Source organism: Cyprinodon tularosa, unplaced genomic scaffold (assembly GCF_016077235.1).
Source record: "Cyprinodon tularosa strain WSP-4 unplaced genomic scaffold, ASM1607723v1 ctg89, whole genome shotgun sequence".
In the NCBI taxonomy this organism is placed as follows: Eukaryota; Metazoa; Chordata; class Actinopteri; order Cyprinodontiformes; family Cyprinodontidae; genus Cyprinodon; species Cyprinodon tularosa.
In genome coordinates, this window is record NW_024039662.1 from 1,976,799 (window position 1) to 2,004,616 (window position 27,818).

The 27,818-nt window shown below is 38.7% G+C and overlaps 1 protein-coding gene, 1 long non-coding RNA gene, 1 other non-coding gene and 1 pseudogene across 3 annotated transcripts; 3 read left to right on the forward strand and 1 right to left on the reverse strand.

The window, feature by feature from the left end:
* The first annotated feature begins 1,345 nt into the window (after positions 1-1,345).
* LOC119775672 lies at positions 1,346-6,972 on the forward strand (annotated as a pseudogene).
* LOC119775705 (protein KRI1 homolog) lies at positions 6,646-16,522 on the forward strand. Its single transcript, XM_038273771.1, has 4 exons — positions 6,646-6,765; positions 15,796-15,860; positions 15,910-16,005; positions 16,087-16,522. Exons 1-4 carry the CDS (start codon positions 6,646-6,648, stop codon positions 16,520-16,522), a joined length of 717 nt encoding a protein of 238 aa, XP_038129699.1.
* On the forward strand, positions 15,591-15,689 carry LOC119775739. Its single transcript, XR_005279693.1, has one exon. It is a non-coding gene; the product is annotated as a Z30 small nucleolar RNA (small nucleolar RNA).
* Positions 16,523-18,987: 2,465 nt separating the features above from the next.
* On the reverse strand, positions 18,988-21,632 carry LOC119775726. The gene is made up of 4 exons (XR_005279688.1): positions 21,334-21,632; positions 19,990-20,145; positions 19,462-19,554; positions 18,988-19,375 (listed from the first exon to the last, which is right to left on the reverse strand). It is a non-coding gene; the product is annotated as an uncharacterized LOC119775726 (long non-coding RNA).
* Positions 21,633-27,818: the final 6,186 nt, after the last annotated feature.

Here is a 27,818-nt window from a genome sequence, read left to right on the forward strand (position 1 = left end):
CCCGCCCTGGGTGGGTTGTTTTTGTTTTCTGGACTCTGTTTTTTGTGGTTTCTGGCCCTCCTCACCCTAGTGCCCCCTCCGCCCACCCTGAGTGGGTTGTTTTTTGTTTGTTTTTGTTTGGACTTTTTCTAGGGGCGTCTGGAATCCGCCCTTGAGGGGGGGGCTCTGTTGGGATCCTCAGGCTTGCCCACCAGAGGGCGCCGAGGATCCTTTACTGCTCTCTTTGTTTTTCCCTTAGGGTTGGAGTTACTGTGGGGATCTGGAGTTTACCCTCTGTCTCCAGCAGGATGCGCTGTGGGTCTTCTGGAGCTGGAACCTTCCTGCACACCTGTTCCTAATCCTCTTATCAGAAGACCTCTCCTTTATAAGCTCCTGCCTGTCCTTGATTCCATGCCGCGGTGTTGATCTTAGTTGGTTAGCTTCCTGAACCTTCTGCTATTGACGGAGTCTTGGTTGTTCCTAGGTCGAGACCAGATTTCTAATATCTCTTATCTCTGCCTCACAGGGATCCTGTCTCTTCGTGAAAGCTCTGGATGAGCTTAACCTCCTGCCTCTTCGTGAAAGCTCTGGATGAGCTTAACCTCCTGTCTCCTCGTGAAGCTCTGGATGAGCTTAACCTCCTGTCCCTTCGTGAAGCTCTGGTAGAGCTGTCTCCCTGGCAACCTGTCTCTGGTCTGCAGCTCTGGGAGAGCTGCATCACAGGAAACCAGTCTCAAGCCTGAAGCTCTTGGAAAACCTAACCTGCTAAGCTGCCCTGGTGAGCCAACCCTAAGATTCCTACGTGGTTGAAACCTGACGACCCCTATATGGAGTTTCCCTAGAGGTTCCCATGTGGATTTCCCGTGTCTTCCCTGTTGTTCTCTGAGTTGAGCTGGAAGCTCAGATCTTACTTAGCTTTGCTAAGCTAACAGCTAGAGGCTTAGCCCCTCATGAACTCTGAAACCAACCATCACCCTTTCCCTGCTCGGACCCCAGTGAACCAGCCCCCCGGACTGAACTGTACCTGTTCATTTCATTGTTCTTGTGCCTTAAATAAACTCTTTGGACTTTTTACCAGTGCCTCTGTATGTGTTCTCTATCTTGGGCTTTACTCTAAGAGAACCCATCATGACAGCCTTATTTACTTCTTGTTTTGGGATTCTACGCATCTTGACTCTTGAGGAGAATCATAGCAATAAAGTTGCACTTTTGACACTATATCTGATGTCTTCAGTCATTTTTAAGTGCATTGAAAAAAAAAATCGAAAATCGAATTTTTCTTTAAAAATCGAAGATTTTTTTTTTTTTTTTTTGGCAAAATCGCCCAGCCCTAAATGAAAGTAATTTTACCAGGAATGGAATGAATATTGAGCTCTGCATAGCTTTTGGCTTTACATAAGATTTGAACTGCTATTTCTTTTCTAAATAATCCTACAGGAGATATGGCTGAGTCCAAACAGAAGGCTAAGGTAAGACAGAAAAGCATATTCATTTCAACAATTAAATATTTTTTGCTCAATCTCTTTATAATATTATCTAAACCAAAAATGTAATATTTAAAATTCAAACAGAATGCAGAGATTTTATTGAATGCAAATGTGCTCAAAATTGTAATAATTGTGAAAGAAAAATCTACTTGAATAAGTAATAAAAGTATAATAAAAAATATTCAATGTGACAATATAAGTTGAAATTACTCAACACAGTTAAAATTCTCAGCTAAAATACTTTAATGTTGAGGTATTTAATTTGACCGCTTCAGCCCTGTTATGGAGCTCTCTCAACTGCTGTTGTCGAGCTGATTTCCCACTGCTGCTGTCTGAACTCCAGAACATTGCTCACCTTACCTCTATTGTCCAGATGATCCATGCCTCTGTTTTGGGCACTGTAACCAAAACAAACATGGAACAAGAGGAGAAGAAAATGTTTTGTATAGATGATGTTATAAATAGTATTTTACTAGTTTTTATAGGATAAACATTTTATATGGACCTAACATGCTACAGTCCTATTCAAGTGTAATGGTGATCTCTACAGTTACTAGTCTGTCTCTGCATTGTCATAGCATACAGGTTAAGACTTTCAGTGCATAGATGATAACTGCTAGCATGCTATTGTATAATATATTACATTTATGTCAGTCAATCCCTGAAATTCTTATTGTAGCTTTAAGAGCCTTTGTTTTACTTATATTGCTAGCATGTCTAATCATTCATTTGTAGCCTATTGTAGTTAATACTACCTAATGCGATATTAACACTTTAGTTATCTTTAAACTTTTAGTCGAATCAATCAAAGGTCAGTAATAGCTTTTTATTTTTCTATTTTTTAGCAACAATGAATATTATGATATTGCTTTTACAGTCTTCCTACAATCCTTCAGAGGAAAACGGAAAGAAAAGTCATAAAGAAATTGAAACATTACTCAGAAGACTTCACCTCCAGGACCAACATCAAAAGATGCTATCATCAGAGGACTTTGTTAAAGTAGGCCCATCTATAAAACAGACTGAGATTTCTGAGAAAGATAAGGTTTGCATGTTTTTTCAGAAGTTATTGATGTTAGACTACAGAGCTAGATACATGTACAGCAAAAAAACTCTAATGGGAAAAGCTCACAGTCCATCTCAAGGTCTGAAATTGCTGTCACAGATGAAAATGATTTAGCAGCTCTTTTCACAGCAAGTGTAGACTTAAACCCGTCAAAGGAAAGTCATGTACATCCAATGGATGTTCAAATGGCAGCATTTCGCTGCTCAGATGGCTTCCTTAAACAGAAAATGATAACCAAGCTGTCCCAATGTCAGTATGCCTTACCATTGCTTATCCCTGATCCTGACACAACAAATATTGAGTGTCCCCTGTGGACATTCAGACAAATAACAAAAACATGGAAAATAGCTACAGTAGAAGAGAATACAACCACTGTCACAATGAAGAGCATGCCGATCTACAAAGCTCAGACTCCCATGGTTTCATTTTTCCGACTTGGCTCTATGTCTTTGTCCAAATCTCAGCTCATGAATGTCTTAATCAATGACCGCCACAACACATTCTTTCACAGAAACTGTCCAGGTAGCACCAAATCTCGCCGTTTGATGGATGGTGTGACTGAGATTGCCTGGTACTGCCCTGCTGGAAAACCAAATGATTTCTTTACTGACTGCATTGCCTTTTGTAATCTTCATGGGGATTCACTAAAAAATGTAAAATAGTGTGAAATATTGACTGAAAAGTCCTCAGTCATCGTTGTTCTGGTTGAAACTTTGAAAGAAGGCCAGGAAAGTAGCGAAATCATTTCAGAGCTTTACAAGTCCCCAAAGCCTCTGATTATTCTCATTGCTGACAATGACTCAAGTGCAATTCAGGTGAAATCACAAAAATACAAACTGGGTCTAAAAGAAAGAAGCCAGTCTGATGTTTCTGAAGAACTGAAAGAGATTATAAGAGCCATTTTGTCTGGACCTCACACAGCTTTTCAACTTGAAACTTTGGCCAACGACTCCAGAGTATCGGCAGATGAAGATGCAGAGGATTGCAGGAATGGGAAATCTGCTGCCATGAAACTGGTTCAACTGATTGAAGGGAAGGATGTTTCTAAAATAAAAGATACATTTCTTCCCTGCCAAGGCCAGCCTTGGTTCGAATGGTGCAAAATCAAAAAAGAATCACACAACCTAAAGGGACACATTGAAAAAGAAAAGGGTCAGAAAAATCAGAGGCTGATGGAGCTGCGACAGAAGCAGTGTGACCTGTCCAATAGTGAACTGATGAAGTCATTCACTGAGAGCCTCAGGCGTTTGCCACCAAAAGAAAGACAATATTTCTTGAAATGGACTCAGATCCTGATTGATGCCCTCTCTACAGATGATCTTTCTTCAATTCTCCAAGATTATGATAAAACATGGTCAGAAGTCTTGGAACTAAAGAGGAAACATGACAAATCTGCTAACTTCGATGTCAAACAAGCTCAGCTTAATAAGTTATCAAAAAAGCTCCAATCAGCAACTTTTGGTTTGGAACACATCTTCAGAGAAATGGGTCAGATCTATGAAGCACATAAATCTTTGAAAAAATCATCACTTGGCCTATGGATTGAATGGACTAAATACCCTGAGCTGGCTGCAGATCTGATGATAAAAGAACACCCAATGGAGCTGATGGATGGTGATGCAGGCCATGTGCCTTTAATATGGGTCTCCAGTCTTATACAGGAAGTCATCAACAAACTGGGTGACCAGCGAGTCTTTGTGCTGTCAGTTCTAGGCGTACAAAGCAGCGGAAAGTCAACAATGCTGAATGCCATGTTTGGATTGCAGTTTTGCAGTGAGTGCTGGGAGGTGCACCAAGGGTGCTTACATGCAGCTGGTTAAACTGTCAGATGAAATCCAGAAAGACTACAAGTTTGACTATATTCTAGTTGTTGACACTGAAGGACTGCGTGCTCTTGAGTTAGCAGGTGATGCCACCATTCATCATGACAATGAACTTGCAACATTTGTTGTTGGTCTGGGAAACATGACTTTAATCAACATCTTTGGTGAAAATCCAGCTGAGATGCAAGATGTCCTGCAGATCGTTGTGCAGGCTTTCATGAGGATGAAAAAGGTCAGGCTTTCTCCAAGTTGTGTGTTTGTTCACCAGAATGTCACAGATATCGCAGCAGCAGAGAAAAACATGGATGGAAAAAGACGCCTCCAGGAAACACTGGACAAGATGGCTCAACTAGCTGCTAAAGAAGAAGTGTGTGATGCTGAGTGCTTCAGTGATGTCATCGCATTTGATGTACAAAAAGATGTGAAGTACTTTGCTCAGTTGTGGGAGGGAAGTCCACCAATGGCTCCTCCAAATCCAGGGTATAGTGAGAGTGTCCAAGAACTGAAGACCATCATCCTCTCTAAGGCTAAACCTTCTGATGGGATCCTTTTGTCACATTTAAATACCAAGATTCAGGACTTGTGGAATGCCTTGATGAATGAAAACTTTGTTTTTAGTTTCAAAAACACCCAAGAAATTGCAGTTTACAGAAAGCTGGAGGTCCAGTATGGGAACTGGACTTGGACCCTGAGAAGGGAAATGCTCAACATTGAAAACCAACTTTATCCCAAAATTGAAAAGGGGCAGCTGGACAAAGTTGAGCTTAGTTACCTTTCCAATGAAATAACAGAAACTTACAAAGCAGTAACAGACAGTATAGGAGCTTACTTTGATAATGACAAAGACAGAGAAATGCTGGTTCAGTGGCGGGGACGATTTGAGAACAAAATTAGAGAGTTTCATGAGGAACTCTTGAGAGGCGTGAAAAGAAAACTGGATGACGTTATCAGGCAGAATAAAGCTCGAAAAAAGATTGACAAGAAGAAAACTGAGTTTGAAAACAAGCTCTTCCTGAAGAGTAAAGAGCTTGCTACTATATTAAAATCCTTAGAAGAAGATGAAGATGAATTAAAAGCACAGTTTAACACTCTCTGGATTCAATGGGTTAACGAATCAAACCCAGATGCAAAACCAGCTGAGGACATAAACTTGCAGGAAGATGAGTTAGATGTTCTTCTAGATCTAGGTCTTGAACTGGGACTCATTGGTGAGTCAAAGAAAAGCAATGCATACACAAATCTGTCAGAAATAGGAAATTACTCTGATTATATAACAAAAAAGCAGTCTATAAGTTGCTCCAAGGTAAGTCAACAATCTCAGGAAAGCAAGACAGAACCAGTGAGCAAAAATGATTCATTTTTACAGAAAATAAAAGGTTTCTTTCCTTATTTTAAAAAGGAATCAAAAACTCAAAAAAATACGAATGAAAGTAAATTAAATCATTTTCAGCATGAAGAACAGGAAACAATTAGATTCTTAATCGAAGATGTTAAAAAAGATTGCCTGGAGATCATTAAGAGCAAACCTGTTTCAGCACGAGGTTACAGCATAACTTAATTACAGGAACTTGGCAAAGTGGTTAAAGATAAAGTGAAAGAGTTTGAATCAGGGAGCAAATTTATATTTAGGAAAGAGTTTATAGTTGACCTTTCACTGTATGTGTTTGACAGGGTAGAAAGTTGGCTCTCAGACTCCGATAAGGTATACAAGGAGAACAATGACGTGATTAACTATTTGGAAAGCAAAAAACAGGAATATTACAACATCTTCAGAGGCTTTTGCAAAGGAAGCTCATCTGTTGTCGTGTTTGGAGAAATGATGTGTGAAAAACTAAAAGTCTCTGCTGTTGAAGCCGTCTGTAACAAGACTGGGGTTGATATTGCTGGAGAGATGAGGTGCAATTTCCCAGCATTTAGTGGCAACAGACTGAACTTAGAGAAGCATGTGTTGACATCTCTGGCAGAGAAAGAAGACTTTAACAGTTTCATCACCTACATCAGAAATCCAAGAAGGCAAGTAAAAGCCTTTATTAAAGAAGAGGTTTATAAATACATTTTCACAAGACAGAAAACTAAAGCCCAGACTATTCTCAGAAAAAATGTAGAAGACATCAACAAGATAATCAGTCATGCTTTGTTTAAGGCAACAGAGAAACTGAAAAAGAGGGAGGGGGGCATAAAAGAATGGTTAGAGGAGTTTTCCAGTGCATTATGGCCAAACCTGACACTTGATACCATTAATTGTCAAAACTTTAGTGACATAAACAATTTTGACTTTCTGAAAGAAGAGATGGAGAAAGGCCTAAAAATCATGACAGAGGAAATGAAAGATCTGTCCCTGGATAAAGTGAATGAATGCAGGCAGAAGCCTGAACAAATCCTCATTGATCAGCTGTGTAACTGCTGCTGGGTAAGGTGTCCTTTCTGTGCTGCTGTTTGCACCAACACTCTGAAGGATCACAGTCCTGAGAAACACAGTGTTCCTTTTCATCGACCCTCTGGAATTAAAGGTTGGCATGTTAGAGGAAAAGTCGACCTGGTTGTTGATTTCTGCACCTCATTAGTTTCAAGTGACAGAAGCTTTTACCCTGAACATGACTCAAAGTGGACCGTTCCTTATAAACAGTTTCCAACTGCTGGAGGAAAATATGCTACATGGAGCATTACAGCTGATGCTTCTATGTTGGCCTACTGGAAATGGTTTATCTGCCACTTCCAGAAGAAACTGGAAAACTACTATTGTTTGAAATTCAAGGGTTGGGGAGAAATTCCTCAGGAATGGAAACATCTCAGTAAAGAGGAAGCCATTTAAAGCTTAAGTGAAATGTGTAGTTTGTAAAAGAAGAAAAAATGCAACTGTTCATAAATATTTGTCTCCCTAAAGTTGGATTCTTCCTAAAAGTAGAAAAAAGAAAAAAAAACTTTTGTTGAAGTATTAGGAGAATTAGTCGCTCAGCATTCGAGTGTTTGGTTTGTTATGTCAGTTGTGATTGAGTTATACTTGAGTTAAGGATTATTGAAATTACTTAATTACAATCATCATTATTTCTAACTTCATATAAATAACTTCATATTGTAGCTTATTCTTTTTTCCCCCTTAATTTTGTGAATTCTCATTAAGCCAAAGATGTGATTTAAGAAGTCATCTTTAAAATGTAAAGCATTAGTACTGAACTTGGGGTGTGTATGTACAATATGTTGCCTTTTCTGTCTTATTTGAATCAATTTGATCATGGTATATGTTTTTGTTTTAAATTTAAAAGCATTATGAAAAAAAAAAGTTAATGTACTAAGACTGAATAAAGGCAATTATGCCAGCTTAGTAAAAAAAATAAATAAATTAAAAAAAATCATCCCAAAATAGATGTATCACAAATATCAATCATGTAAACTTTGGGGACAAGTCATCTTTAATAAGCAAACAATTTATTTGCATTGCTTTCTACTTTGTTTTCCATTTTATGTTCTTAATTAAGTTGAGTTAAACTGAATCAACATGTATTTCAATATTTTTACCATTACATTTTTTTTCAGTCATGTTGTGACATGCTAACTATATATTTGTCTTACCCTAAATAACTTTAAAGATTATTATGATTTGAAAATGTAATGTTTTTCTTGATTTAAATCAAGTTAAATAAACTCTTAGACCCTGATATACTGTGTTTTTAGAGTCGACAAAAAGGGTGAACATGTAGGCTAAGGTAGCTTGGAGAAATCTTGAAACTCATCCTACTGTAGCTTATTTGTTGTGAAGTATACAGAAGGGTAAAATGTCACAAATTAGTTCTGCTTCAGACTCCCAAGCACATACAACCACTTCTTGAAACTCATCCTAAATAATTTACGATGCAATCACAACAAGATTCAGATGGAAAAGTAAACAAGCAAGCAGTGAACGAGCAGAATAGTGGATGTCTAACTGATTTATATCTTACTTGGGATCTGCAAAGGGGGATGGGCCACACTGCCTATACATCAGCAGCACCCCCAACTACTTTTTTTCTAGGGTTAGCTGTCAGAATTAACAAAGACTGCTAAACATCTGGTTGCCTCCATTTTAAGTCTGTTTTATGGTTGACTACACTGCAAAAACAATCCAGAAATAAGTAAAAAATGGCTTAAATTAAGTATATTTAGCCTTAATTTGAGCAGGTAAATAAGATGATTTGCCAATGGAATGAGTATTTTCACTCTTAAAATAAGATAGTTAGATAATATTTACTTGAAATAAGACGATAAAATAGTTTTTTCTTATTTTAAAAGGAAATTGTCTTGTTCCATTGGCAAAGTGTGTTACTTACCTCCTCAAATCAAGGAAAAACACACTTATTTTAAGAAAAAATAACTTATTGAGATTTATATTTTTTGCAGTGTAGATGCTTTTAGGCTACCGTTTTATATACAAAGGACCAGTAACATATGTAAATTCTTGAAATGATGTACTTTTTACTGAAATATTTTCATGGTATCTGTACAAGATATGACACAAACATGAACATAATTGTTAGAAAAATTATGCTTATACGTATGTTTTTACTTATGCTTAATAGTTTTCATGCTTAAAGGCCTAAAAGTTATTATGATGTATAATGTGTGATTCATTGTTTATTAATACTTGTTAAGTCTGTTTCAGAGAAGTGTTGTGAAAGCCTAAGAACAACCAAATCCAGCCATTCTTGAAACATCCTGTTTCCAGAACACATTTAACCACAAGCCACTGAAATGCTTTGTTTTTGACATGTCTACTGAGACTGCAAGCCTGAGTTCCTTATCTTGTTTCCCCTTCCCTTTAGTGCAGTCTCAGCTGTTGTAACTAGGGAACGCCTGACTTTAATAAATAGTGAAGAGGATGTTGAGACTGGCAGAGTCGGTTGGTGATTGTAACTGTACGATCTCTTCCTTCTCTCCTCGCGAGTACAACTAAACTAACTGTCTCTGTGCCTTTCTTTCCCTGTATGAATATATGATTTTCTAGGTGCTAGACCTGACAATAATCAAATCAAATAACATCTAAAGCTATGCAATATTATAGTTATAATTGTTGATTCTGCGTGTGCCTCACCTCGATCTGTCAGGGAGGATGGTTGAAATTGATAACAGAGTTCTTGTATGCGCTAACTGTCACAATCTTGGCCCTGATGTCTGTTGTGATTACTCATTTCACACACCTGATTGGCCCGGCCGAGTTCGCCTTACCTGCTCATTACATCCACCTGTACTAGTCTGTAATGTGAGCCTTCAGACCAGTGTTGTCGGAAAATTTTTATCTCTCTTCTATTATATATTAATTTATAGTCTGTTTCACTTTCAAGGCCACACAATTCTCTGCAGGATGGTTGTTTGTCGACCAGACATAGCTTCTTCCCATAACAAACCAGATTTTTTCTCAAGGTTTATTCATAACATGTTATTGTTAACCAAAGTGGCTCTAATTTGTTTTGACTTTGACTACTTTCCATTGTTGTAAGTAGGGGGGAACGAACGCTGTCCAGATCAGAACAGGGCAGAATGCTGTGCCATTAGGGCTGTATGATGACTGTTCTCTCTTTGCAAAGATATGAATAAATGTGCCGACTGAGTGAAATCCATCGATCTCTGTTTATTTAACTAGGATGAATAGTTGAATACTTTATTCCCACGGCACCAGTCATCAGTGCCAGATTATTTTCAAGTCATTGGTGAGAAGAATTCTAGCATACCTGTATTCTGATTACCTGATCCTGACCTGTTCTGCCTCTCGACCTCTGCGCCTGCCTGGCCATGTCTGCTCTGTTTGCCTGACCTGTCTCCTGACTCATGCCGGATCTCTGTGTGTCTGTGTATCATACCTTCAAGATTTCTTTATTTGTCACCCAGGCTAGAGTGGCTCTCCAGTATAGCGAAATTTCAGTTTTGGTACAGTCGATAAGAAAAGACAAAACACACAGACAAATACATACAGATATGGGGTAATGGGATGTTTGGGTCTTGCTGTCGTAAAAAGGCACTGCCTCGAATTTGGTCAATTATCGGGCTACAGTCTAAACATCACAAAAACACAGGTCCTGGCAATTAACTACTCCCCTTGTAAATTTATAAGAAAGACCTATGGACTTAAGTGGGATGCCAAAAAGCTAAAATACCTGGGAGTATTTGTTTCTCAAGATTTGGACGAGTTATTTAGTTTGAACTTTGATAACCTTACTAAAAACATACAAAAAGACTTGACAGCCTGGTCAAGGTTATTGTTGGACTTCACAGCTAGAATGGAAATAGTGAGGATGAATCTGCTTCCTAGATTTTTATATCTTTTCATGTCATTGCCTATTAGAATATCTAACGCACAGTTCCATGCCTGGGACAGATTGATCTCCAGATTTATTTGGTCCGGGACCAGACCAAGAATAAAATTTAAAATACTCCAAATTAATAGGGACCAGGGTGGTCTGGCCCTTCCAAATCTGAGGGAATACTATTATGCATCTCAGATGAGATTCATGGTCTGCTGGTGCTCCCCAGAAATGGAGACTGGATGGAAACAGATAGAACTAAGGCAGGGTGGGGCCCAACCCCAAACACGTCTGGGAGGTAAAATAGTCACAGACAAAAATGGGAATGGTATAGTTGAAAGCACATTGTTAATCTGGAAGGAAGTGGTTGATAGATACAGATTAGCGGATGTCACTGGACTCCTGATGTGGCCCTCCTGTAACTCAAACTTTCGGCCAGGAGAATTAGATTCTTCTTTTTTGGGCTGGAAATATAGAGGACTTGTGGCTTTGAGCCAGTTTGTAGAAGGTAACACCTTCAAAACATTTGAGCAACTGAAAAGGGAGTATAATCTTGAGAACAGAGATTTATTTAAATATTTCCAGGTAAGGCATTTTTACAATACGAAAATAAAAAAAGGTGTTCCTCCAGAAGGTAATATTATTGTGAACATTTTTACGAAAGCTTATACTCACCTCCCTTGTAAAACTGTTTCCAAACTATATAAAGGGTTGCAGGAACATAATGGAAATAACACCTTAAACATTAAGTCTAAATGGGAAAGAGAATTGGGAGTTATAATTACAGAGGATGATTGGCTTTCAATGTGTGTGACACAACAGACATCTACTAGTTCCAAAAGATGGAAGGAATTCGGATGGAAGGGCTTAATCATTTACTTTATTACACCTCAAATTACTAGTAGATATAGAGGAGAAGAACAGCAATGTTGGAGACAGTGTGGTCATCAGAACGCCAATCACTCTCATGTATTTTGGTCCTGCCCAAAGTTGGCAACTTACTGGGATGGAATCTGTCAGACAACTGGGATAATTTTGGGGTATGCAATCCCCAATGACCCTAGAATTTTTCTGCTGGGATTGATGTCTGGAAAAGTGTTTCAAAAAGAAGATCAGTATCTTTTTAGAGTTCTGTCAATTGCAAGCATAAAAGCAATTACACGGTCTTGGCTAAAGAAACTGCCACCCCAGCTGGACCACTGGCGAGATGTCGTGGAGGAGATTCACTCTATGGAAAAACTGACATATCTTTTACGTATGAAAGGTCATTCATACAACAAACGCTGGTCTAAATGGCTGACGTACAAGAGCAAGGAAGCATAACTAGGTGTATCATCTTGTAATGTATTATTTTGTTTCTGTCTTTCTACTTATCTAAGTATCAGTGCCCCAAGTTCTGTGTGTGTTGTATGTTTTATTGTAATGAAAAATGTTAAATAAAGAGTATAAAAAAAAAAAGGCACTGCCCCTTTATAGTAGGAAATTAAGTAATTTCCCTCTGGGATTATTAAAGTATTTCTGATTCTGAAACCCAAAGAAAGCGATTACAATAGGTAAGTGGAGGGAAAATATTTCATACCTTATCCTTAGCAGGACACAGTTTGAGATTGCAAAGAAAAAAAGAAAACAGCTTAAAAGCCAACACAGATAACGTGACCTCTTTTAGGAACGTCAATGAGGATGCGAGGTGCATATATGATATCTGAGCAGTGTGTGTGCAAGTGAGTCCATGAACCTGTGGATCAATGTCCTTAACTGATGTAACAGTTCATCATCCAACCAACAAGGCAGCTTCACGGATGAGTTCAGGGGAGAGAGGAGGGCAGAGGGAAAAGCATTATATTTACATATCATCCCTGGAGAGAACGCCAGTTTTTTTTTTTTGCATTGGGTCCTTGATTTTACGTTATTACATCATGTTCTACTCACCCATATGAGTTTTGTGTCATTTGGAGCTGACAACTGAGTGTTGGGATCAGGTGGTCTGTCCACTTTTGCCCACCAGAGGGCGCCAAGGATTCCTCCCGAGGGCGTTCTGGGTCTCCTGGAGCTGATTGCCACCCCCTGTTGCTCGTTTGCTCATCAGGAGACCAGTATATAAGGAGGCAGAGGACATCACCCCAGCGCCAGAGTGTTTGCCAGTTATGGTTAGCAAGCCTGAGCCAACCTGCCTGTCTGAATCTTTGACTCCCAGAATACCTGAACCAGAACCTGATCTGTTTTGTCTTCTCTGCTTCCCAGGTTTAACCTGTCTGAAACCAGAAACCCTGAAGAGTTTCTCTGTTGGAAATCTGTCTGTCTGATCTCTGAAGAACCCTGGAGAATCAAACCTGTCAAGGACCTGCCTGCCTGCTCTCTGAAGAATCTGGAAGGGAAACTCAAACCTGTGATCTGAAAACACTCAAACCAAGCTCTGCCTCCACCAAGCCCTCAGCCTGCCGACAGCCTCTGGACCCTCCTGGTTCCCCCCCTCTGCCACTCAGCTCAAACTCCAGAACAGGTACAGACCTTCACCTCCACATCCTACATATTACCTGGACTTCTGCTAACTCCTCTGTCCCCTCTGCAGTGAACCCTGTGGTGTCCAGTCCTGGATCTGATAACCCCCTAACCTGTTTATTGTACAAATCCTTTAATAAACCTTTGAACTTTTCCCCTGTCTGATGAGTGTTCTGCACGTGGGTTAGAAACCTGAAACCAAACATGACACTGAGCACGTTAGCAACATCGGATTTGGCTTCGCCCTCTGGATTATCCTGCCTACCTTCGCCTGCTTGGTTTTGATCTCCTTCCTGTACTCTGAACACCGATATATCAGCATCTGGGACTCTCTGTGACGCAACTGCTGTGTTGCATTGGCAGCTGATCAGTTGCAATGAACCTCTCCCTCTGGGCTCAGACTAAACTATAAGAGCAGAGATTACTTCTTAGACGCCGAAACTGCCCACTTCGATTCAGTTTCAAATAAAAGTTTTGACAAGCCTAACTCTATGCTTGCCTTGAATACTGAATCTTACTGTTCTGAGCCTTGACAGAATAATCTGGCCTCTAAATGGACAAACAAGGGCATTCTGGCATAGAAAACTGGTAAAATTTCCCAGCTGGTATCAGGTATGCATGACATTCTTGCTCACCTGCGCAGTCAGACTACTCCTGTGCTTAGACTTCTGCCTACGACAGCTACCGGTCCTGTGCCATTTGCTGTCAGATATTTTTTTTCAGGAGCTGCATCTTTCACCGCTTGATCAGTGTCTGGCTTTTCCCACCCAATGTGAAATTTATTTTGAGGATTAACTTTTACCCTCAGACCTTGAAGAAGTTGAAGGACCTTGCCACCCAGATATATGTCGCATATACAGTAAATGTTAGATGTACTGTAGTAACTAAATGGAGCAAAAATATAGACAGATTCATAGTGATGAGATACTATATCTAGGCTATAAACCCCGGCAGATAGTGTTCCCCCTGCTTAACATGGGGGGAACGCTATCTGATGCGGTGTAAATATCATCAGGCTGCATTACCTCTACTCATGGGTGTGAAGTTTTTTAACAGGACGTTCAGATCTGGTGAGTGTATGAAATTAATAACTGGGGATGTCTAATTCTGAAATCCTCTGTGTTTGGGTTGTTATAGATACTGCAACATCTATCTATCTATCTATACTCTGTGTGTGACATTAAAATATGGATCTCCATCCCTGCCACAAAGCCCATCAAATAATTAAAATTAAAAATACAGTAGGTTGAAAAGGCATAGTATCTATCTATCCCTCCCTCCCTCCCGATTTCTCCCTTTCGGCTAACATTTTATCCTTCACGCTCTCCGTAGTTCCCCTGTGGCGCCAGCACAGGGCGGCTGTTACGCGCCTTTAGCGAGCATGCGTGTTTCATGTCGCTTGCCGCCTGCACTGTGCGGAGATGCAGGGGAAACCGTATCTGATGGGGAAACGCAGCTCGACGTAACACCAGTATTTCCATCTGGAAAACGCTGTTTTGCTGCTGGAGCCCTCTTCACTCTCCATCTCTCTGTGTGTGCTGTACGTTAACACCCGTAACAGCCAATCTCATCCTCCCCTCTCTCATGACAAGGCGCGCACGAGTCCTATCATGAAAAAAAGGTTCATTGTGCGACGTGAGTAACGTGCAGTAACGGGGTGTCTGCAAGGGTAACTGCGTTATAGTTGCAGTCAAAGTAATTAGTTAGATTACTCGTTACTAAAAAAGGTAACGGCGTTGGTAACGCTGTTACTCCCATCACTGCATTTAACACGGGACAAACATTTCACCGGAAGGAAAATATTGGTGTCTGGAGCCACATTAAAGTCAGTTGAAAGACATTTGAGCATTAGTTGTGTGTGTGTTGTGCATTCAGTTTGTCCATGAACGCTGTCTGCAGGCCATTGTGCTTCATGAGATGGAAGTTTATCAACCGGCGCTACAGTTCTGGACACATCCACAGGTTTTTGTGGGTAGGGGAGGTGGAGGGGTCCTTGCAGTTCGGGCCCCTTCCACCATAACACCATAACATAGATTTGATAAGGGGGGTGCTGAATCCTAAATAACACTTTTCGTTTTGAGAGCAGGCTGCACAGAATTTACTGTGAGCCTGTAAATTCTGGCTCCACATGGCGAACATGGAGAAATTGTCAGGCTTCTCTGCCTTGAAGCGAGCGTGCACATCCAGGATATGATCCCATCTCACATTTGACTTCAACCACCGCAGTCAGCCTGCATTCAATCGCACCCAGCAAACGACTCACAGCCTTTGTAAGCTCGTCAACCGCACCAGCAGCCTGATCGATGCCCAAGATACATAAGGTATCCTTATCAGTTATTGCTTTGAAAACTGTCTGATTGAACCTTGCATGGTTTAAGTGCATCATTAAAAACTAAATATGATTTTGATGGTATGTGAGGTGTTGATGTGCAGCTTTAATGGATGGAGCTCAGTGGTTTTTACTCTGCAGTGATGAGATGTGTTCCTTCTGATCTGGTATTGCCTTCCTCCGGGGAGATCTCTGACCAGGGAATGATCCCACTCCAATCTTCTCTCTGAGCAGACCATATTCCAGTGAGATGAAGCTGCTACCTAAAGCAGATGGCTTTATTATGTGGACTTGTTTTAATTCAGAGAAATAACCTTTTTTTTTTTTTTTTTTACCTCAGATCTTGAATGCTAACGACCAGGAGCTGAACCGCTGGTGCTCTCTGAGGAAGACCTGCATGTTCAGGTACTGACCTAACCCTATCATTTAGTAACGTCTGTCTTTGCTTCCTAAGGTCTGAGAAGGAGGAGCTGTGTGTTCTGAAGAATTATAAAGTGAAGGCACAGAATGTGAGGAAGAAGAAGGAAGTCCTGAGCTCTGTGTATTCTGAGTGAGTAGAACTTTAAGCAGCTGGACTCCCATCTCTACCGTGGTTAGAAGGTGAAGGTGTTGATCCCTTCCTGATCTGCAGGGAGGACAAAGAAACAACTGAGGCTAAGACCAAGCTGGGAAAGAAACGGCGAGACCGTCTGAAGAACGCCGATAAGCAGATCACAGGAGCGGAAGAAGCGAGCATGGATTCTGCAGAGGAGACATTTCAAGCTCTCAACGAGGCTTTGGACAACACTGAGGAAGGAGAGGAGATCCTGGTACCCAAGAAGAAGAAGAAGCTAGAAGAGCAAACCAAGGATACAGCGGAGCAGACAGCAGAGAAACGAAAAGAAGGCAAGAACAGGACTGCATGGTCCAAGAAGAAGCCCAGGAGGTTAGGTGGACGCCTCCAACCAGGAACCAAGAGGGTGAAAATAGGTGGCCGGGAGTTCAGCAGACAGAGACTGAAGGCCTACACTCAAAAAAAAAACTTGTTCCCAGAACGTAATAAAATTATGGAAATAATTTCCACCTAAATAAAATGCATTAATTTAGCGAGAAGCAATTTTGTTAAGTGAACAAAGGGTAAATATGTTGGGTCAACGTGTTGTATTTGCATTACTATTACTTAATTACCAGGGGTCAGTCCAACTAGATAAATATAGGTAAATGTAACATACTAACATAATTTTCTTAAGCCATTTAAACTTGTATGATAGGATTATTAGGTACATAATTTAATAGGGTAGTTACAACTACTTTTCAAAATAGTACAGTACATGAATTTATTGTGCTGAGCCCACAAAACAAAGTTAGGTAAGAGATTAACTTTATCATATGAAAATGAACATAAGTAATTATTAACAAAATAAATCATTTTTAACGTATACATATTCAGCTATTTAAAATGTACATGTCAGCCTATATACCCCCAGCTGGTGTCAAGTTTGGAAAAGAAAAACATGAACTAAATTGGATTTGTTGAAATCACTTTACTTTAAAAATGACTACGTTGTGAAAATACAACAAACAATACAGCCTGAAACAGTGTCCAACATCATGTCTGTAAAAAAACTACAACAGATAGACAAACAAAAGTTGTAACTCCTGAGTTAGGAAATTGGAGCCCCCTGTCATTAGGTGTCTACAGGTGCTGGTCATAAAATTAGAATATCATGAAAAAGTAGATTGATTTCAGTAATTCCATTTAAAAAGTGAAACTTGTATATTATATTCATACATTACATACAAACTCATATATTTCAGATGTTTATTTTGTTTAATTTTGATGATTACAAATGACAACAAATGAAAATCTCAAATTCATCATATCAGAAAATTAGAATATTACTGAAGACCAATAAAAACAAAGGATTTATAGAAATGTTGGCCAACTGAAAAGTATGAACATGAAAAGTATGAGCATGTACAGCACTCAGTATTTAGTTGGGCCTCCTTTGGCCTGTATTACTGCAGCAATGCGGCGTGGCATGGAGTCGATCAGTCTGTGGCACTGCTCAGGTGTTATGATAGCCCAGGTTGCTCTAATAGTGGCTTTTAGCTCTTCTGAATTGTTGGGTCTGGTGTATTGCATCTTCTTCTTCACAATACCCCATAGATTTTCTATGGGGTTAAGGTCAGGAGAGTTTGCTGGCCAATTAAGAACAGGGATACCATGGTCCTTCAACCAGGTACTGCTAGCTTTGGCACTGTGTGCAGGTGCCAAGTCCTGTTGGAAAATGAAATCTGCATCTCCAAAAAGTTGGTCAGCTGCAGGAAGCATGAAGTGCTCTAAAACTTCCTGGTATGTGGCTGCGTTGACCCTGGACCTCAGAAAACACAATGGACCAACACCAGCAGATGACATGGCACCCCAAACCATCACTGACTGTGGAAACTTTACACTGGACTTCAAGCAACGTGGATGAAGTGCCTCTCTTCTTTTCCTCCAGACTCTGGGACCTTGATTTCCAAAGGAAATGCAAAATTTACTTTCATCAGAGAACATGACTTTGGACCACTCACCAGCAGTCCAGTCCTGTTTCTCTTTAGCCCAGGCAAGACGCTTCTGACGCTGTCTGTGGTTCAAGAGTGGCTTGACACAAGGAATGCGACAGCAGAAACCCATGTCTTTCATACGTCTGTGTGTGGTGGTTCTTGAAGCACTCACTCCAGCTGCAGTCCACTCTTTGTGAATCTCCCCCACATTTTTGAATGGGTTTTGTTTCACAATCCTCTCCAGGGTGCGGTTATCTCTCTTGCTTGTACACTTTTTTCGACCACATCTTTTCCTTCCCTTCGCCTCTCTATTAATGTGCTTGGACACTGAGCTCTGTGAACAGCCAGCCTCTTTAGCGATGACCTTTTGTGTCTTGCCCTCCTTGTGCAAGGTGTCGATGGTCGTCTTTTGGACAACTGTCAAGTCAGCAGTCTTCCCCATGATTGTGTAGCCTATAGAACTAGACTGAAAGACCATTTAAAGGCTTTTGCAGGTGGTTTGAGTTAATTAGCTGATTAGAGTGTGGCACCAGGGGCCATCAATTTTGAACCTTTTCACAATATTCTAATTTTCTGATATGATGAATTTGAGATTTTCATTTGTTGTCATTTGTAATCATCAAAATTAAACAAAATAAACATCTGAAATATATGAGTTTGTATGTAATGTATGAATATAATATACAAGTTTCACTTTTTAAATGGAATTACTGAAATCAATCTACTTTTTCATGATATTCTAATTTTATGACCAGCACCTGTATATTTAGAGCTTTCAGCAAAGCCCTTTACAAAGTTATACGCAGAAAGTGGTCCTGTCAACTGAGTGCAAAGACCAATATTTGAGAACAACCAAAATACAGCATAATGCATCCATATCAAAATAGTTTTCTTTAGAAAATAACAATTTGTTTTAAAACCTTACCTTTGCATAAAGAAACATTTCAAAACATTCTATTTTGTAAACCCAAAATAGCAACAGGATGTATTAAAACACAAACACAGCTTTCAGTTCAGTAACTACTCAAATGGCTTCAAATGCCTTCCCATTAGAGTAACTCCAAACCTGTAGTTTACTCTATTGAGGGTGACTAACACGCAAGTAGAGTTTTCAGTGTTTGAGTTTTTTTTGAGAGTATGTTTCCATCAAGCTCCACGATGATCTTCTGCAAAGCTTCAAAGGTGTATCTGAGCTCTGGCGGGTAGCTGAGGTTAAGCGCATATACAAGCGCAAACAACATGACCACAGCAAGTGGCACGTTTCCGAGCCCATCCAGAACTATACCTACATCTTCCGGTCCATCACCTGGCTCTGCACCTTCCTTGCGAATGACAAATATTCCAAATGTCGTCTCCATCACTGCAGCTTCACTGCTCCCACAATCTGTGTTCTTCACAGAAAAAAGGGGGAAATAGAGGATATACATGTAAAGATATGTTATACTGGTCCCATTTTTAAACACACTAAATTACATACCATGTATTCTTTCACAAGGTTCTCGGGCTCTTCATTCAGGTACACACACAGGGCTTTGATGATTCACTCTCTTTTGACATCAATGGCGTCAGTCTGAGTATGTAGGACAATAAATTAAAGATAAAACATTTTAATCAACTGGTAGAAGATTTTACAAACAAAACTTTAAATAATACATTCTTCAAAATGTAAAAATCATTGACAATTTTTATGATATATGAACTTACAATATCCATGGGTGCATTGGTTTTATGTACCAGCAAGACATTTTATCATAGAAATATGTCAAATGTAAGCATGTGGTCCCAGGAAACAGAACCTACCATTGCAACATCAGTGGACATTGTCACATCTGCCCAAGGTTAAAATTTTATCAGATCCTTCTTCATAAAAGTACATTACACCCCTCTCCATCTAGTTTTATTTCTCTCCATCCCTCTGAAACTTCCGCTTTAAATTTCAAGCATTAAGTTTAGAATATTGAATCGGTACAGGTTTGACAATTTCTATTTTATTCTATTATCATACCTTGGTGATGGGTATCATGATGCTCCTTATCTTTCTTCCTTGAACGCCGCCTTTCTTGCCAAACACCCTCATCAAGTTTGAAGAATGAGCATCCAGCTGGGAGAAGAACTTTGACAGCAAACTGATGGTTGTAATCCTCTTAAATTCAGCAGTTAGCTTAAACAGAAAGGGTACACAAAAGTAAATTTAACTATCATAGCATTGAAATGACCGACTAGTTTAACAATTGTCATCTACCACCAAATCCTAAATCAGCTTACAAGTTATTTCCAAGGCTAGCCCACATTTTGTTGGCTGATATAAATCACACTGTACATATTTCAATCAAAGTTAATGAGTGCTGTGCATTTATTCAAGATGGAAATAGGATGATTAATTACTAATTTAATTTATGAGGCAAACAATGCAATCACATTCCTAAAATGAAAAAGCATTTCTGAAAATACTTTTTCATTTTCAAAATTTACATTTCAAATTTATTTTTGGTATGTATTTTCTGGGGTACATTTTCAAAAAATAAATCTCAAATGTATTTTTCTTTTTTATTTTAATTAAGTAAAATGATGAGAAGCATTAAAGAAGAAATTTAAAATGCAAACAGGATGATTGATTACTAATTTCATTTATGAGTCAAACAATGCAGCCACATTCTTAAAATGAAAAAGCATTTCTGAAAATGCTTTTTCATTTGAAATATGGTAACGATTTGCTTTCCTAGCTGGGCTACAGCACAACAGTACATTTATGGTAGCACACATTTGTTCCCTCGTCAACAAAGTGAATAAAATCTGACTGTGGAAAGCTCCATAGTGCGAAGAACTACTGTGTTGATGTTAGTAGCTGGATGAGCTAATGCTACGTGGAGTTGACATAGAAACCCCGCCAAGGTGCCGAGATGCCGTGGTAGTTTCCAAACTTAGAGCTAATGACTGTTAAGTGCCGAGCTTTCTGCGGACTCCACGTGAAGCCAAGATTCGGATTGGGGGGAAATTCATCACCACTATTATTATTAATGTAGCCTATGTGACTGGAGCCTTTTAGCTGCAGCTACATTCACCAAACGCAGGCAATTATCCCCCACCAGCCATGCCTGCATCAGCTCTTAGCTCATTTTGTAAATGAATCCGCACGCGTTGTCAACCATGCCGTCGACCTCAGGATGCTAGCTTGTAAGCTTAGTTAGCTATGAGCATGGCGACAGTGTGATATATTAATGCACTCTAATAAAACGCCCAGTAACAAATAAATAATCCAAAATGCAAAAGAGGACAATAACTAACTGTCTGTAACATGTCTGCTGCCGTATTGTTTTCTGTTCGATGGATGATAAAAGATTAAACTTACCTTCTTCCACACTTGAAATTTCTTTTCAAAATGTCTACTCCTTCTGCCAGCCAGAGTCGGGGACTCACTCACCTTTGACCGTGGCCTTCAAGAGAGGGGAATGTGCTCATTACTGCCACCTACTGCTTTGGAGTGTTATTGATTTGCAATCTTAACCCATTAGAATTAGGTTGTTTTAACATAAATTATTCAAGTAAATTTTAAGTTGTTGCATTTTATGCTAAATCTACATGATTTAAAACTGTTCAACCACAAAACATGATTTTATATAGTAGAAGCTACATGTTAGACATAAGATAAGGTAACAGACACCCAGTTTGCTTTTTTTGAGTGTACGGGCTGAACCCCAAAAGGCTGTACTTCAGACAGCTCGGCAGACAGAAGCGGAAAGAGCAGGAGAACAAGCTGAAGCAGAAGAACAAGGAGGGATGAGAGCTACCATTGAGCTGCTGTCTGACCTTATTGGACCATCAGAGTACAATAAGCTAAGATTTGAATATTCTTTAAAAATGTGTATAATAAAAATGTAATTGTGCTTTAAACCAGCAATGTCCTCGTTTGCTTCTGTCAGCTGTTCGCCTCATTAAGCCAGTGCGGTGTTCCTCCTGTCACAGCCCGGTTCTACAGCTCAGTCCTGGTGCTGAGATACGAGGCTGCTGGAGTGTTTGCAGCTTTACGCAGCATCACTGCTTGAGTAAATACTGGGAAACCAAAGTCATTTACTGTTATCCAGGCTACAAATTAGCCAATGAGTTGTGTCAGTCTGGGTTACCAGAAAGAAGACGAGAAAAAGAGCAGTGAAAGAAAAGTGAAATAATGTGCTCAAAGATGACCCTGTATATCTTGATTATGTTTGGCTCAACCTGCTGTTGTGAAGCAGGATTCTCCACCATGAACATTATCAAAAATAAATATTGATCAAGGCTCAAAATGTGTCAGTTCAAGTGTTTTATATAGAAAGTGAGACAGGAAACTGTTTATACCAAACTGAAAGATTCAAAAACTATTTAGATTTTAAAATGGAAAAACTTTTTTTTTTTTTTTTTATAAAATTCAATGTATAAGATGGATGCATAAACACCTGCATTTTATTTCAGTGTTAAATGCTGTTTAAATTAATGGATTATAATTATAAATTTCTCCGGACCTTTACTGGTTGATGATGGTCTTTATTCGGACCCGGACGATTATTAATTGGTTTCCCCTGTTCTAAACCAACATGTTGGGAAAGTCCATCTGTACCAACTACAGGAGAACTAGAGAGTCTGCCTTCTCTGTCAGAGCCCCCAGCACCTGTTCATGCTGGGTATTGCTTGGGGGGCATTTCAGGCCAGTGGTTCATGAGGGTGCCATTTATTTCAGACATTTATATTACCGGTAGCAATAAACTAACTTGAACTATAGTTAGAGTGGCTCTGGTTACTCTGAGCTATTTCTATAGTTATGCTGTTATAGGCTTAGACTGCTGGAGGACATAGGGGACCCATTTTCATCATTCTTCTTCATTCTTTCTCTATTCTCCCACACTGTAGAATTTGTAATTTCAATCTCTGACCCTATGCTTTCTCTGCTTTTTCTCATAGTAGCTTCGTCTGGTCTGTTCCTGTTTGGCTGCGACACTGTCGCTCCACTGTCGCTACAAGCATGATAAACTTGAGGGATTGCCTTCGAGTCAATGACTCAATGCATCAACTGGTTTTCCTTATATAGAAAACTTTTAATCAATTTGAATGTAAGATCTGGTTGAATTGTAAAGTGCCTTGAGATGACGTGTTGTGAATTCGCGCTATATAAATCAAGTGAATTGAATATTAGATATATTCTGTGGAAATGTCAAATGTAAGTATTGGTACATAAGGCTAAATTAACAGAACACCTTTCCTCCTCATTAATTTATTGTTGTCCTTTTATTTTAGTTTTTTTCTGTTTGTGTGTCTTGCTTTATATCAATTCTTTTATGTTTTTAATTAGTTTGCTTTTTGTTTATGATCTATGAAAAATTAAAAAACAAGTTGTATGCAGCTGGTGTGTTCTTGCCTTAATATGGCAGGCAGCAAGGCCGACATGCCTATAGGGCGGTCATCTTGGATCAGACCACAGTTCAGGCAGGTGCTGATTTGTCCCATAGAAGACATATCAATATCACAATAATATCTTACATGTGACAACCCCTTAAAAGAACAAAACAAACATATTTACTCAGACTAAAACCATTTAAACTGAGCTCAAGCTTATAGATATATGCAAAGTTATATATTTTGCAATTAAATATTAATATGATTAACACAAAGTTTTATATGAATATACTGTAATATATTATACAAATACTTTATACAGTATATAATTATTATTCAGTATGTTTAAGGATTACTCTTTAATAATCAGTATTATCTATAGAGGAAACATTTGCTTTGGGGATTTACAATAAAGTTATTATGTAGTATTGTTATTAACTTTCATTTTTATTTTTTGTTATTGTCAAGACTTCTTAGGTAATGGTCAACCTATTTGTTTTTATGCAAATTATATATACATATATATATATATATATATATATATATATATATATATATATATATATATATATATATATATATATATATATATATATATATATATATATATATATATATATATATATATATATATATATAATTAGCCTCAGTTGTCTCTGAAAGCAGCTTGATTTGACCAAATATGGTCATTCAGCTGCCTCTCACCGCTGATGAGGCAGGTTCTATGTCTGTGGCCCAACGCGCCATTTTGAAAAAAAAAAATTATAATACGAATTTCTAATTGAAATGCTGCTCAAAACCTTGATTAACCAGTAGAAATGTAATAAAGGTTTTATTATCTACGATACGAGAATGAAAACGGCCGGTTTAATCCAGTTTTTAAGCCCTAAGGAAGAGTTTATTTCTCAAATATGAAATGCGCCATTAACCCCTTGAGTGGCAGTTAAAAGTCCACAATTCTGTTTTCGTTCAAATCGGTAAAAACCGTTGGTTGTGACGTCAACAAAGCCGTTTACGTGTATAACAAGTCGTTCTCTTTAGAACTTGTTCCCGCGTTTGGTCGAAGGTAAGAGAAGTCAGTAACATTTGGGAAGGGTAAAAATGTCAGCAATTTTTAAATACCAAATTTTCTGCTGTTCAAAATACAATTTCCTAATGATAATGGAGGACGGGGGGGTGTTTACCAGTCAGCTGAAAGTTAATTTGTGTTTTTCTTTCTGTATTTTTGCAGTTTTGCCTGAGACTGAACCTTGGACTGGATTCAAACATCACTTAGTTTCTCTTGTTTCATTTGAATAACGGACATTATTTATCAATAATATCAATAGTAAGTTCATTTTTGAAGTATGTAAATTGAAATTAATCCAATGAAATTGTTGTAGGATATGGCTAGTTATCAGTAGCTAGCTAACAGCTGATATAATCAAGTGGGAATGCTTATGCATTCCCACTTATTGTTTTTCACTTTTAATTTTTCTGACTCTAACTAGTCCCGCAGTTTTCAACTGATTTCAACAATTTTGGTATCAAAACGTTCAGCTTGTTCGGGAGAATTCTGCTATGTCTTTTGGTAAAGATATTTTTTGTAGTTTTCGCGATATTCAGCTTTTTCTGCGTTTTCTTTGTCCCATTGAAATGCATGTAGAATTCTTAGATTTCAGCATAATTCAGCTAAACCTTCATCATCTTTGACCTTTAACTACTTTAGCATACTTTCAGCTAGAAACACCATTCAACTTTTAAAATGTTTCCGTATCTTTCTGCTATTACCGTTTAACTCGGCTTCCTGCTAACTTTTACAGTTTTGCTTCAGTGAAGCTTCAAACTTTAAAAGAAAATTTTAAGATTTTAAGATTTATAATGGAAGTCTATGGACGGAATTCTTCAACTGTTAGAGTGCGTGCTCTAGCTTTTGAGCTGTTCTGGTTTTTCCGAACAAATTCTTCTCAGTCCCTCATTTTTAACTCAATTGAAATAAATTATACATCAAGACGTAGGGATTTTTGTCAGGATTCAGGAAATGTAACCCTCATCTGTGTGGCATTTACGGTTTTCCGACAGTTGGGCCCAGACCACGAAGAAGTCCACACTTCTCCAATAGAAATCCAATGAGAGCTCTCTGAAAATCCGAACTGAAAATTCAAAAAAACAGACTTTTTCGTATCGCTCCCATTCGGGATCCGTTTGACGTAGCAACACGAGCCTTGTGGAAGTTGTTCCTCAGACCTTCCTAGCACTCACATTGAAGGAAGTGTGTCGATATCTTTTATCGTTTAGCTAGGAAAAAGGTTTGTTCGGGGGTAACAAATCTGTCTGAACCCCAAAATCAAGATTTTGACAATTATACACTTTTTTACATCGTCACCACGCCTAGACAAAATATTGTAGAAATATGAAAGTTACACCAGTTGTAGTCCAAAGATCGCTGACGCTCACGGTGAAAGAATTTTTTGAATACCTAATACGGTTTTGGCTCACCGCTCGTTTGTTCGGAGGGAAAGTTTTGCTTTTGAGAGTTCTGCTCTACCATTGTGCTGCATGTTATTCAATGAGACCAGCAGGATTTCTCAAACCTTTTTATTCCTCCTTCCCATTAAGGCTGTGAATGAGCTACAGCCATGAAAGTTACCCCAATTGGAGACAAAGGATAGCTCTCGCTTAGACTGAAAGAATTTTTTAGATACCATTTACGGTTTGTCTTCAGCACTTGTTTGTTCGGAGCTGAAATTCCCATTCAAAAAAGCCTGAGAGGAAAGGAACGAAAGTGAAGCGCATGTGTCTCTGTCACTGACAGGCTCGTTAAGCGTTGTCAAGGTAATCGTGCTTCAAAGAGATTTTACCTCCACCACTTTAAACAGCACATTTTAATCTAATGGAGGGAGACAACACTGATTTAACATTAGGAAGTGGATACAATATGACTACTGGCCATGACCCTTCCCTTCACACGCAACCCTGATAGACTTTCAAAATAAGACTCCGGGGACCCTTCAAAATAAAAGCTCCTACATTAAACTCATATTTTTTTCTCAGGATATGGCTCAACATTATGACCCAAACTCAACCACTTTTTTAAAAATGAGACTCTAGGGGGTTTTCAAAACACACCCCACAGAAAATTTCAAAATAAAAGCCTCCCATTGCCACTTCATCTACTGCCCTAATAACAGGGGAAAGAGTGATTTCATGATTGGAAAGTCATCAAGTATCACTGCTGGGGTCTGACCCTTTTCTCAACACACTACTACTAGACTTTCAAAATAAGACTCCAGTGACCCTACAAAATAAAAGCCTCTATATTATACTTGTGTATTAATTGATGCAAATGGCTCAGCATTATGACCCAAACTCTACCAGCTTGTTTCTATTAGACTCAAGGGACCTTTTCAAAACATACCCCAGAGCAAATTTCACAGTAAAAGTCTCCCATTTACGCTCTAATACAGCATCTATTCACCCAATAACATGGAAAACCAGTGATTTCATATTTAGAAATGGATTCTATATCACTGCTGGGCATGACCCTTCCCTTGACACACATCCATGATAGACTTTCGAAATAAGACTAAAGGGACTCTACAAAATAAAAGCCTCTTCCTTACATACACTCATTCATTGTGCCGTATGGCTCGTAGCTATGACCCAAACTCAACCAACTTCTTCAAATTACACTACCAAGGCCTGTTGACCACACACCTCAGTGCATCGTCCTCAACATTTTACTTCCCATCCTTAAGCTACTAATTTTTTCTTCAACCAGATAAGATTAAAGTTTTTCTTTGTAATTTCTTTTCTACTTCAGCTAATTTCATACTTTTCAGCCTATGTTGTGAACTTTGGCTTCATTCTGCTCTGTTTCTGGACAGGAATTAAGCTTTTCTGTTTGCTGCTAATTCATAACACGCCTGACATGTTTCTGGAAAGTAGGTAAACCCCCCTTCAAAATTTCTTTATACATTTTTCTAGAAACTTGGGAGACATTATATTAAGACCCTTCTAGTGCCCACATTCAAGACATTTTTTGATATCATGTATGGTTTGGCTGTGCAGCTTTTAAGATGAGTTTGTTTCTGCCATTTTACTGCCAAATGATTCTACCCTACAAAATCTTCAGACGATTCAATTGTTTTCTGCAGTTTGAAGTTTCTGATGACTTCCTATCACATTTTCATATGTTCTTCAGGTAATGCTTATGCATTCCCACTTATTGTTTTTCACTTTTAATTTTTCTGACTCTAACTAGTCCCGCAGTTTTCAACTGATTTCAACAATTTTGGTATCAAAACGTTCAGCTTGTTCAGGAGAATTCTGCTATGTCTTTTGGTAAAGATATTTTTTGTAGTTTTCGCAATATTCAGCTTTTTCTGCTTTTTTTTTGTCCCATTAAAATACATTTAGAATTCTTAGATTTCAGCAAAATTCAGCTAAACCTTCATCATATTTGACCTTTAACTACTTCAGCATACTTTC

What these genes read in the sequence shown, in the direction of transcription:
- LOC119775705 (XM_038273771.1), top strand. Translation starts at nt 6,646, where the DNA reads ATGGAGAAAGGCCTAAAAATCATGACAGAGGAAATGAAAGATCTGTCC. An exon ending in AGCTGTGTAACTGCTGCTGG is followed by an intron (nt 6,766 to 15,795) that starts GTAAGGTGTCCT and finishes TTTTTACCTCAG; the next exon opens with ATCTTGAATGCTAACGACCA. An exon ending in CTGAGCTCTGTGTATTCTGA is followed by an intron (nt 16,006 to 16,086) that starts GTGAGTAGAACT and finishes CCTGATCTGCAG; the next exon opens with GGAGGACAAAGAAACAACTG.